The following is a 13,451-nucleotide window of genomic DNA, read 5'->3' on the forward strand; positions in this document are numbered from 1 at the left end:
AGGGGACCATTTTGAATGATATGACTGTGCCACTGTATTTACTATAGCGCAATGAGCTCTATATTTTACTGGAAAGAAGTTACATGACAAAATCTTAAAATATGGTGGTATTTTGGTGCCCTCTAGTGGTCAGCCACGGAATGTGTTTTGTAACACATGGAGTAATTCATGTAATGTATAAACTAGACAAGAATTTTACATAGTCCCTTATATATAAACAAATGCAGTAGCCCAGGATTAAATGTTAGCTTTGTGAAATGTATTGTTTCACATTTATGTAAAAAGGGGTGGACAAAACATTAAAAACACCACCGTCCAAAAAACCATAAATCAACACTAACACAGTTTCCAAAATTGACCACTCTGGGCTTCTGGATTTTCAGAAAGGAAATAAATTATTGCATTGTTATTTTACTGGACTTCACTCAGAGTATATAGCTATGTAAAGGTGCGGCTAGTGTTTCTCTCCATCTTTTTTTCTCACCTCTTCCTAGAAACCGTCACTTACAGCATGTGACATTAAGACAATAACAGAAAACACTTCTGCATCATAAAAAAACAGGCATGACGTCACTTGCAATTGCTTGATACATTCAACGTGGTAACAGGACATAGAGTAAAAGTGATAATAATAAATAAATAAATTCTTGGAGCATACTAGCTGTCTGTGCACATTTTTTTTTATCGTTTATAAGTTGGATAGACTTTAAGTACTTTATAAAGTCAGCCATGAAAAGTACAAACGATGGGCGAGGCCTCGAGAACTTGGATTTATGGATGTGAAATTTTCCCAATAAAAAATTGACAGTCCATTGCAGTCATGGATTGTTCTGGCTGATGTGACGTTTTATCAATCCAACGTTACAGTCTACGTAGTTTTGCCCATTTCTGCGTGATGACGTGAATAGCTTACGTACAACACATGTAACCCACAGTTACGTAGCTCGGCTGTGCTGCACGTTGACATTGAGAGAGTAACCTGACAGAGAAACACTTCTCAGCTGACTCTAACAGGCAAGTTATTCCCTTGTTTGTTGTTTTTTTACACTCTGCTGTGGCTTATGTGATTAGACAGAAACTAGGAGAGCCTTACTCAATGCATTTTAAATGAGGTATGTTAACAACATTAAAAGGGAAGGAGACAGTCAACGTAGCAGCTAACGTTAGCATAGCTGCTGCTAGGAGCTAAGTTACTTAGCTTAGCCGGTTAATCATCTGACTGAATTGCAGTTTTGTTTCACTGTATTCTACTTATTCCGTTTGAGTCGTTTAACAAATCGGAGAGATGAGGATGATTTAGGGGTCTGTGTTGGCCAGGTGTAGCTGTCCGGAAGCTTTGATGCTGATCGTGAGGTTAACCAAGGATAACTTCAGGCATGATAAAATGTCAGCCTGTTCAGACAGTTAGCCGACCGACATCAATATTTTAGGTTTATATTAACCATGTAAAAATAAACGTAACTACACATTTACCGTAACGTTAGCCACCCTCTCGCTGGGTTACTTAACGTTATGATGTTGCTCAGTGTCCTGACGTTTGTTTTTTGCGTTGTGTAACTATTATTACAAGAAGCACCTTGAATGGCTTCTGTCTTAGGAAGGAGCCATACAAACCTTCAAACGGACACCTCCGCTAAGATAAGAGGATTGTGTTACAGTAAACCAGAAATAAGAAAATGTTCTCTCAATTTTAGCCCTCACAGTAATTAAGTACATGTACTCAAGTACCATATTTAAGTACAATGTTGAGGTACTTGTACTTTACTGGAGTATTTCCATATGATGCTCCTTCATATTTCCACTTTATTACATTTCAGAGGGAAATGCTGTACTTCCCTCTCCACAACATTTATTTGACAGCTTTAGTTACTTTTCAGATACAACACATTGTTAAAGATGAAACCAGTGGTTTTCAACCTTTTTGGCGTCTTACAAAAAGCAGTGTGTAGTCGGGGTCACATTTCACATGTCTGAGTTGTTAACAGCTCCACCAAATAGTGATTTTTCCCTCTAAACTTCTCACCTGCTTTCATTTCAATAAATGTTCAAATGATCCAATATTTCACCAAAAATCAAAGCTTGGAGAAAAAATCAGAAATCTGAAAACAGATTTGTGTATCAGAACTTAATTTTTTCTTCTTTCCTCTCCCATTAATCATCTCACGACCCCTCAGATTTATCTGCTGACCCTTTGGAGGGGCCCGACCCCTAGGTTGGGAACCACTGGACTAAACTAGCTAACTGTATATATAGTAGTTGAACCTAGCTCCACCTCCAGCAGCTACAACAGTAACATGCTGCTCTAACACTGATGCTTCAGTATTAAATGGTAATTGGTAAATGGACTGTACTTGTATAGCACCTTTCTAGTCTTTCAACCACTCAAAGCGCTTTTTACTCTGCGAGTCACATTCACCCATTCACACACATTCAAACTAATTAATCATTTAATTATGTCATATATAATAATATATCAGTCAGATGTTCTTAATACTTCTTCCACCACAGTATGTCTGTCAGGGAGATAATTATTTATATAAAGCATTTCCCTATCTGCTTCTATGGATGTCATATCAAAGGCTGGGCATTGTTTAGGAATGCCAAACTAGTATTTGTTGCGCAGAGATTTTCTGTTTTTATGGTCACTCTGTGAAATCTTCAAAATTATCACCAGCTTACTGTCACTGTCACAACGTGTTGTCTGTCTTAATACCTAGTGTTTGTTTGTTTCCACATCAGACAGGGCAGGATGGGAGCCTCCATGTCCACACCTGCAACTCCTACAGTCAGAGCAGAGGCGATGATGGCCGCCCCTCCTCAGGGCTGCCCCATGCACCAAGAAGCCCAGCCTGTCAAAGGTGCTGTGAGGGAATGCAGGGATTATTAATAAATTATACTATTTATGATCATGAATGTTAAAATTGTGTCGACATATTTTAATTTGTGTGTCTGTCTCTGCTTTTTTTGTAGTGTCTCCACCTTCAGAGTGTCCCATGCATCAAGCGCAGCCAGTCAAAGGTAGGTGCATAAATTTTAAGGTCAAATTGATTATTTCTGACATGCAAATGATTAATTATTTAGTACTCCTTTAGCAAATACATTTCCTGGAATCACTCACAGATCAGAACACACAGACAAAGTAGATTATGTTAATTTTGTAGCCTAAAACATTTGATATTCCCAGTGCTGTATTTGACTAGAATGGTGTAATCCATAGTAGGTTATCTATATGGTTTTTGCTACTGCCTCCTGATTTTTATTCATTTTTTCACAATTACACTGTGACAAATTCCTCTGCTTTCTTAAGGTGGTATTACTGAAATTGTAACTGAGTTATAGCTTGGCACTGGCTGGGTTTTACAGATTGTGATGATGACATCACAATGCCTCAATCAGGTGCTCTTGTCTCCTGTAGTGTCTCCTCCATCAGAGTGTCCGATGCATAAAGCAGAAGCAGGCCCAGCCCACCAAGACCGGGCCTATGAGTTTGTTGAGTGCCCCATGAAAGCTGCAGCAGGCGTGAATAATGACATCGATCCTGCAAATATGGTACATGCACCGCCTTTACTGTGGGGAAAAGAGTGTGTAGAGTGGATGGGAACGGGAGTAAGAGCCAAGGAGGAGTGAATAAACGTGCAATTGTCATGTCTAAAGCCCACTTTAGACAAAATTACAATTCACAAGTAGCAAACAATATGACATCTTAGATAATGTGGTTGATGTTTGTTGTCCTTGATTTGAAAGCATTTATCTAAGTCAAGATATAATAATGCCTGTTAGTGAAAGTGTTGTCTTCTGAATTACTTCCATAAATCTGGTGTTGATGTAATCATAAAACACGGTGTGCAGTGATGGCTTTGATGGTGATTGTGTCATTGAACTTGTGTCTTTTCTCCCTGTATGTGTCCAGATGCCTCCTCCTAACCAAGTGCCAGCTCCAGACCAGCCCTTTGCCCTGTCCGTTACCAGAGAGGAGTCCACGATTCCTCGCCATGGCACAGAAAAGCACTGGGTTTACCCATCTGAGCAGATGTTCTGGAACGCCATGCTGCGGAAGGGGTCAGTTCACTCTGCGTGGCTTCCTTATGTCAGGTCATCATGAGATGTGTGCAGGAATGTAGCAGAGATTTTTTGGGATTCTCCATTGTGTAACGTCCCCTTTATAACCTTTAATTCTAGCCACATTCTAATTCTAGAGGGGAAAACATGTAGTGTTAGCCTGCCAGCCTACATATCCAGTCATATCTAAATACATGTTACTGTAATGTCAGATAGATCACCAGAGAGAAGTATACATTCAAGATCATGGTCACTAGAAATCAAATACATTTGAGTCTGTTTGTGGTATAACACGGGAAACAAAAGAAATGCATCACATTTTTGTCAATTATTTTGAAAACTGTAAACATTAAATGGTAGCTCAAAGGCCAAAACTTTTACTGTAAGAATTAAAACACTAGGATATGGTCAAAAAGAAGAATAAGGGCTGAAATATTCTTCACACAAGTACGTTACATGTGTTATGCAAGATCAATTTCACACTTGGTTGAGTTCTGGAGTGTGTCACCTGAAAGTTTGTAATGCTTCGCAATCGAGAGATGCAGTCTGAGTATTGCAGTTAGAGGCGCTATAACATATAGCTTCTCAGTTTGATGAAGCTTTAGTTGAACTTCAGCTCTTCATTCAGACAGGAATTCTCCGTCCTTCCTCTGTGAGTAATTCAGAGGTTGCACATTGCATCTCCTGTGTTTTCTTTTTTCTTTCCTCTGTGCATTAAAGTAAAACTATACTATTCTACTCAGTCATGTTAACACTGATGCAAACCCAGCATTTTCTGCTTTCCTGCTTCATGGTAAAAGCTTTTAAATGACTAAATAATGGGAGACTTTTATTTTGAAGAATTTACAGGAAATTAAAAGTGTTTGTCACCGAATTAGCAGAGTTGTTAGGTGGGCTGTGTAGACAGCTGTATTGATTAAACATTGAAATGTACTGTTCTGTCAGACGCGCGTGACACAGACTACTGAAAAATGTGGCTGAGACGCTTTCAGTGTAGACATGGTGTAAGAGTGAATGTTGCGTATGTTCACCAGGGTCATGCGTATGTGCTGGCGGGGGCCAGGTGTTGCTGTTTGCGTACTTGCGTGGAAAATGTTTGAGACCTAATAAACATTTTGTAAGTAATGCTGCATTGTTTTAACAAACTGGCATATTTACAAATATAAAGTAAATGTTAAAAAATGGCTAATTAAGACAAGTGCAGCATATTTATAATGAACTTAAATTGACCTGAGTTAAATGACCACTCTTAGTGTGCAGCTCTACGTTGTCCTGGAGGTTCATTCATCAGTGGTGAGTGGTTGCTGAGGCATTACACAACAGGCCCAACAAACTGACTGATACACACGTTAACCTGAGTAGCATGGTTTAAGGGACTGGTGTACTACTTCAGAACAGCTTTTTGGATGGTCGGTTAGCTTCAGAGCCCCCTTCCCCCCACACCTTTGCAACAGCAGATTGGGTGGGGGTGTGAAGGGCCATTTCTGTTTGTTCTGTTCTGTTTTCCAACACCAATGAGCCATTCACACCCACTTCACACAGTGATTGGTCATGTTTGCAACAGTGAGAAAGGGTTTGATCTATTTCTAGCTTTCCTTTTTCATTCATGACGAAATATGCGCTGTTATGCCTGTATTTAAAGCATATCACATCTACTGGCTGTACTGGGGGAACTATCACACTTTAAATATATGTTCTTCATGTTAAGACGTAAACCTAATTAACAATATTATGCTCATTCTACAGTAATTATTTTGTTCACAGGATGTACCGAACTGAAGAGTGTTGCATTCAAAACCAAATTTCCTTTAAGTAGACGGGCCCAGTCAAAATCTCTCCCCATCTTGTTGTATAGTATTCTGTCTAACATACCATCAACATTTCAGTTAAGTGTTTTGTTGTCCCACAACTAAGTTCTCCTGTAATCTGAACTTAACCTAACTCTTACAGGTGATGTTGATCCTTGGTTCCTGTCTCTGTAGATCACACAATCCCTCAGAATAAAAGTCGTTAAGTGTCTGCCTTACTGTCTGTCTGAGGCTGCCTCTTAAAAAAGTCAGATATCCTGGCATTTCTATGACTACATAGTCCTGTTCTTGGAATGACAGTACTGTACTTTTTTAAAAATATGACTCTTTCGTCCTGTGTTGCAGGTGGCGCTGGCGTGATGATGACCTTGCTGCTCCAGATATGACCAACATCATTAAAATCCATAACAAGAACAATGAGCAGGCCTGGCAGGAGATACTGAAATGGGAGGCCCTGCATGCAGAGTGGGTCATGAAAACAACCATAAAATAAAAAACGACATCAAACATATTACATATTCTATATGTTCTGTATATGATCTGCCTGTTCATCAGTGTGTTAACAGTTACTTGATGTGTATTTTATTTTGTGTTTTCCTCCAGTGAATGTCCATGTGGTCCAACCTTGAAGAGGTTTGGTGGTAAAGCCAAAGAGTACTCACCGAGGGCTCGCATCCGCCACTGGATGGGGTGAGCTGTCACATTATCTGTCTTAATTTTAGTCCACAACTGAGATGTCAACATCAGTGCAGTGCATTGATGTCATATCTATGTGCCATGTTCTTTTTTTCTTTCCAGAAGAATACCTTTAAGCTTGAAGTTGCATTATTGGATCAAAAATATGATCCAAAATATGAAAAAGACAGACCTGAAGTCCATCATGTTCCTCACAGTGGAGAGACAGCTGTTCTATGTTACATAAATATCAGAATCAGCTGATGCTTTTCTTTTACTGAAACCCAAAAGACCCTACCTCTCCATCAAGCTATTGTCCCCTATCTCTAATCAACACAGACACAAAAATCATTAGCAAAGCCCTAGCATCACGAATCGAAACAGACATTCATGTAATGACCTACGCAGACTATTTAACTTAAACCGCTACACATCTCACACAAACTCACCAACAGCCATAGTCTCAGTGGATGCAGAAAAGGCATTTGATAAATTAAAGAAAAGGAATTCAAACAAAAAATGCACACCATAAGATCAGTCTTTATGCAGACGACATTCTACTATACCTACAAAATCCCTCCTCTTCATTGCCCGAAACCATCCACCTCATAAACACTTTTTCTAAAATCTCAGACTACAATGTTAAATGGTCTAAATCTACCATTCTCCCACTCAGCCCTAATAACTGGGATGTGGCAGTCCAAACACCACCTCTTTCTCTGTGCACTGGTGATATCACATATTTAGGAGTCAACATTTCCCCTAGGCTGTCAGTTAGTCAATCTCAACTTCAGCCCACTTCTCAAAACAGTAGAAGACAACCTTTTAATGTTGGATGAATCTACAGATATCCCTGAAAGCAGAACTGCCACAATCAAAATGACCACACTACCCATGATAAACTACCTATTCTCAATGATCCCCATCCAGCCCCCACCTCCTGGTTCAAATTGCTAGACTCCATCATCTCAAAATACTACTGGAAAAACAAGACACCCAGAACCCAACTAGCCACTTTACAAAAATCCGAAACCCAAGGAGGTCTGGAAGCACCAAACTTTCTCCGTTACTTTATTGCCCAATAACTCCAATGTTTTCTCAAATAGACCAACCCCAACCAATCCGACAACTCCTGGACAGGCACAGAACAAACATTATTTAAAGAAATCCATATTTCAGACTTACCAAGGTGCTCCGTCACACGCCATGTTTGTTTCAAAAACCCTACCATAGCTACAACTCTGATAGGAGTGGAAATTTCACCAAATAACTAACACCACCATCTCATCTACCAAACACACTCCCATCTGGAACAACCCTGACTTCTTAATCAACAACAAAATACTCAGTAAAGGTATCACAAACCTCAAACATATCTTTCATAATAACACTCTGGTCTCATTTCCTTATTTGCTCAAGAAGTATGACATCTGCAAAAGCATTTCCTCTAAATCCACCAACACAAACATCCAACTCATACAATACAAGATTATTTGTAGAGTACACGACACAGGGAAAAAGGATGTTTTAAAATGGGCTATATAGACTATATAGAGAAATTCCGCACTGCAGACAAAACACCACAGACAGCTACATACATGTCACATGGGACTGCACACCAATTAAACTATTCTGGCAGAACATCACTGACAACCTCTCTCTTCTTGAGCTGCCACATCCCACTATCTGCTCCATTCTGCTTACTAGGAGACATATCTAATATCACTCTAAACAACACATCCATTAGAATACTCTCCATAGCCCTAATCATCACCAAGAAAACTATCCTCATGAACTGGAAATCAAGGAACACAATCAATACTACACTACTAATCGAATCTACTAATTGAATACATATCAATGGAAAAATGATCTGCCTCATTCATCAATACATTAAATTCTTGAATCCTGCACAGATTTCAGTCATCAGTTCTTTATGCCTGTCCACCATCCACAACAAACATGCACACTGTCACTTACACACTCATAACTGCCATTACACATACACTGTGATCCCTACAAATTTTTAATTGGACATACACTTCCACACACACAGGCATCATACACATTCAGTCAACAAACATACACACATTCAGACCCCCCACCCCCACCTTTCCCCCCTCCCTCTAATCTATTCCTCCCTCCCCCTTTTTTTCTTTTTCTCTCACTTTTCTCTTCCTTTTCTTTCTTGCTGTAATTTTAGCATCTTCTTGCAGAGCCATGGAATTTAACATAACTATACATACCTACTCGCCATATATTGAATGTTGCTTTTGCTTTGTTTTATTTTTATTTGTTCATTCTAATTGAGACTCTCTGCTTCCCAATTCTGCTTTCCCTTGGTGTTTAGATTCTTTTTATTATTATAATTTATGCAGTTATCGTGGGGCTGATGATTGTTGTTATTATTGTTTACATTTATCAATTTGATTAATTAATCAATATTCAATTTGTTTTACTTTTAGTTTTGCATTGCATCCTCCAATCCAAATATTGTTCGGTAACTCATTATTATAATGATTTGTGATATGAGGATGGTGTTAACGACGAAGATGTTTATTATGTTGATCATTTTGATGGCAATTATTATTGTTATACTATTAAATTATTGCTATTATTATACTATTATATATGAGAATGAGGAGGATGTTTATGCTGAATTATTATTATTATTATTATTATTATCATTATTATTATTGTTGTAGTGATAGAGCAATGACAGCAAGGAAGGGAGAGGAGCAGAGAAAGGGGAGTACAGACAGACAAGCAAACAAACTATAAAAAGAAGTGGTTGGATAGAAGTGGAGAAGGAAAAAAATAAAATCATCTTGACTCATCCTGGTTTCACCCTGGCGCCTCTTTGTCCCTGGGACCCAACCAGAGATCCCCCCCAACAACACTGCAGATCCCCCCCCCCCTTTTTTCTCTTTTCTTTTGTTGTCTCTGCTCTCTATCTTCTATATCCTTACGCACTAACACACATAACACCTAACCACACTAACACACACACACCACACGTGCATCTAGTATTAAGATTAAGCAAACATTTTATTGATGTACATTTTTTATTATGTTGCTTATGTTGTTTTGTTTGGGTTAGTGTCTGGTTCTCTTTATTTTGTGCGGTCCCGTATTATATGTGTTTAGCTGTCAATAACTTATCCTGCACTCAATTTGTGTTAATCACATACAGTATCTTGCACCAAATAAAGGAAGAAAAAAGAACCAGCTTGTGCCACCATCAAACAGACTGAGCAGAAGAAGCCAAATGAAATCAGGATGTTAATTTCAGCCTTTACCCCTCATGTCCACTGAATGCTGCTGTGTTACATTTGCAACTTGTTCAGGCAGTCTTTTCTTCAGCAGCCACATTTCCAATATAACTTACACATGTCCCACTAACATTTTGTCTGTATTACAAGCAAACTTTACTCATTTGAATCACTGTACTACAGCACGGTATCTTATCTTTATTTCATATCTGTTACTCCTGGAAATTGTGTAGTAGCACAAGGAAAACTATAGAGTTCCTTCTTCTGCTTCAGATTCTGGTTGAGAACTGAAATGAACAAACCCAAAGAAATATTTTGGCATATGTCCATACAAGATTCAACATTGTACTAGGTAAGATTGTTGGGCAAGAAGTTGAGTTAAAGTACAGCCCAGTAATTAACCTAAAACACAAAGAATGCAGAGAATGGCCCCATTCCAAATGTTGGATTAGACACACCTCTGCCCATAGAGGAAGTTATGAAAAAGGTGAAATCTCAAGTGTCTCCTAAACAGCAACGTTAGATCTCCTGTTTCTCTACTAGTTTATTTGGAGAAAGTGTTGTTGTCTGTTGAGGTTTGTCTTGTTTTTGTTGAAATCATAATTCAAAAATTAATTTCTCCGATCCCTCTCCTCTGCAGCTACGAGCTGCCTTTTGACCGCCATGACTGGATCATCGACCGCTGTGGGAAGGAGGTGCGCTACGTCATTGACTACTACGATGGTGAAATCAACAAGGACACCTACCAGTTCTCCATCCTGGATGTACGCCCCGCCTTCGACTCTTTAGATGCTGTGTGGGATCGCATGAAGGTGGCCTGGTGGCGCTGGACCTCCTAAAGGAGTCATGCACACGCCCATAGGTCACTGTGTGAACTTCAAACACATGCAGGAAGTGTGAAACCGGCGTTCCTCATTTCAGCTCTTTGCCAGATGTGTGGTGCTGTGTGAAGAAACTATAAACAGACTCATGAAGAAAAACAATGTTTTAGCCGAACCTCTCTGTTAGGCTGAAACAAGTTTCATCTGCTAATCATAATGATTTCAGTGGGAAATGTAATTAGTTTTGGTTTTAAATTGCAGTTCACAGGTCTTTTGAACAGCACGTGCTTCTGAGCTAGTGGAGGTTTGTCTAACAGGTCACCTCTTACTCAAACTGCCTCTGGAAATCTGTTCAACTGCCTTTAATCTGCTTTCACTGCAATTACAACAATAGGAACAGCTTACTCACCTAAAGGGACATTCTACCAATTTTACACATAAAGTTCAGTTAACTTGTCACTTGAGCACTGCTCCAAAACAGCCTTCCAAAACAGTTGTATAATGTCTTCTGTGGCTCTGAAGGAGATTTGTCAAGTCTGAGAAAATAACCCCTAATGATGTCATAGTGATGCAGTCAGGGTTATCTCAGCTTGGGCTTGGGGATGACAAGTGTTTGAAAATGTGGGGATTTACCAGGCAGTGAGGGTGTAGTAAAGGATGCTGTCGAGTTGTATTATGGGAAAGGTAGGATCCAATGTTTTTAGAGCTTGATCCATACTAGTGATGACAGTAAAGCATTTGATTAAAATAGTTGTTCTTCTGGAATTAATATATGATTACAGAGAGGCTTTAAGTATTTCATTGTTGGTGATATCAGACAAATGTATACATTTTTTTTAGATTAATTTTGGCTTTTTTCCTTTATTTGACAGTGACAGTAAATGCAGGGGAGAGGTCCCAGCCAGAATGAAATCAGAGATGATGTTATACATTATAACTAGGTCACTGGATACCCCCGTTAAAACATTACTACTACTAGTACTCTTCTGATTTAGCATTTCACTCCTATATGAGACTCATGATGAACGGTTTTTAAAAAAAGGATTCAAATCAATGCATCAGAATCAGAGATATCAAGTGACATCTTTCGAGGCAGTTTCTCAGATTTCACACAGGTCCCTCTGGAGCCACAAAAGGCTTAATGCTACTTTTTTCACATAACGCCTGGAAACACGCTGATGTGGAAAATTGCAGGAGTTCCCTTTTAAGTGACAACTTTATCTGCAATATTTTCTGTTTGATATAAATGCTGTATACATTAACTTTGGCAAAGCCCATCTTTTATCATTATGACTCCAGCAGCAGTTTGAGTTAAGTACAGTAAGTTTGGTTCTCTTCACCGCAGTGACATGGCCTGCTGACTGCTTCATTTTTCACTTTCATGAGTCTGTCTTCTCTCTGCTTTTGTACAGTGTATCTGCTATGACTGTATAGATGTAAGTACCACTACAGTTCCATCCTGTCAGTCATTCTTGGAAACAAAGTGGTTACTGTCTGTTTTGCCAGCATCATCATCATTGGTGAGATGGATTTGACAAATGAAGAGGGCCACTGTAGTGGGTTAGTGAGGTGTTAGTCTAGTCTGTTGGATAGACCTACAGGATATATAATTATATTTTTTTAAAAGGACCAGGATGGATATCAGTCTTGCTGTTGAGCCCTATAACTCCCTTTTCCTCTTCCCTTCTTGTTGTGGTTAGTTTGCCCTGATGTGTCTTCAGTTTGACATCAGGTGCAGATGACAGTTGATTGTTGGCAAGTAAAATTGAAAGTCACATGACAAGTTCATATACTGTATTACCATGTTCTTGCAGCATACTTCATATTCTTTATACCACATTTCATGGAAAAGGATAAAAGTTCTCAACTAACTCAGTTTAACTAAAAAAAAATCAGATAATCACATTTGCTTGGGTATAAATCACCATTTGGTCTTGCATTGTTTATGATATTCACTGTGTAACATTTAGGCTACCAATTCTGGTATATACATATTTTTTGCGCTGATATTCAGGCTTTTATTTATTGTTTTAATGACTGTAGATTTCTGGGAAGAAAATCTTGATGTTTCTGTTCCTAGACAAAGTGTTATCTAAAAATGATTTTACTAGCTCTGGTGGTCTGCTAAACTGTTAATAAAGCTGGTCCTTCCACCTCTGAATAATACTTGCCTTTCTCTGCAGTGTTTTCATCATCAATCATCATCAATGGCAGCCCCCACTCTTCTGCTTTCAGGCTTTCCAGCAGATGTTGGGACCTGGCTGCAGGGATTTGTATGGATGTTGGGTGATAAAGTGGCTCACAGTCAGTGTTCCACTTCATTCCAAAGGTGTTGAGGTCGCGGCCCTGTGCTGGCCAGTCAACATTTCCACACCAAAATGGGAAAGCATTTCTTTATGGGGCTGGCGTGCACGGGGGTGATGTCATGTTCAAACAGGAAGGAGACAAACTTTAGAGACCAAACTAGGAAAAACAGCCAAAGGCTTCCACTGTCCATATAGTGTTCTTTAGCACCATCTGCCGGACATAATGAAACATTGCAGTTTGTTACAATAACACTATGAATATTTCAGTATTTTGTGGTGTGGTGTGTTTCATAATAGTAGCTCAGAAAAGCAGAGTTTATTGTTAAAAGATAATCTCGAATGATGAATCTGATTAAACCTTCAAAAAGCTGACTAAGCTAATGTGAGCAGACTATGTCAAGTCTAGCTTAGGAACTGCTTGTTTTTGACTTTGAAACACACCTTAGACATCAAGCACAGACTACATCAATTCACAATATAGGAAACTGACATGTTAAGATAAAACTGTGT

General features: G+C 39.0%; 1 protein-coding gene across 2 annotated transcripts; it reads left to right on the plus strand.

The window, feature by feature from the left end:
- The first annotated feature begins 911 nt into the window (after positions 1-911).
- On the plus strand, positions 912-12,801 carry LOC121888403 (holocytochrome c-type synthase). 2 transcript variants are annotated; one of them, XM_042399879.1, is made up of 8 exons: positions 912-1,014; positions 2,740-2,858; positions 2,971-3,018; positions 3,416-3,549; positions 3,911-4,059; positions 6,213-6,332; positions 6,471-6,557; positions 10,455-12,801. In XM_042399879.1, the coding sequence occupies exons 2-8, from the start codon at positions 2,750-2,752 to the stop codon at positions 10,651-10,653; spliced, it is 846 nt and encodes a 281-aa protein (XP_042255813.1). In that variant the 5' UTR covers positions 912-1,014; positions 2,740-2,749; the 3' UTR covers positions 10,654-12,801. The 2 variants fall into 2 exon arrangements, with proteins under 2 accessions (XP_042255813.1, XP_042255814.1); XM_042399880.1 differs by having other exon boundaries at positions 3,431-3,549.
- The last annotated feature ends 650 nt before the right edge of the window (positions 12,802-13,451 follow it).

Source organism: Thunnus maccoyii, chromosome 21 (assembly GCF_910596095.1).
Source record: "Thunnus maccoyii chromosome 21, fThuMac1.1, whole genome shotgun sequence".
Lineage (NCBI taxonomy): Eukaryota > Metazoa > Chordata > Actinopteri > Scombriformes > Scombridae > Thunnus > Thunnus maccoyii.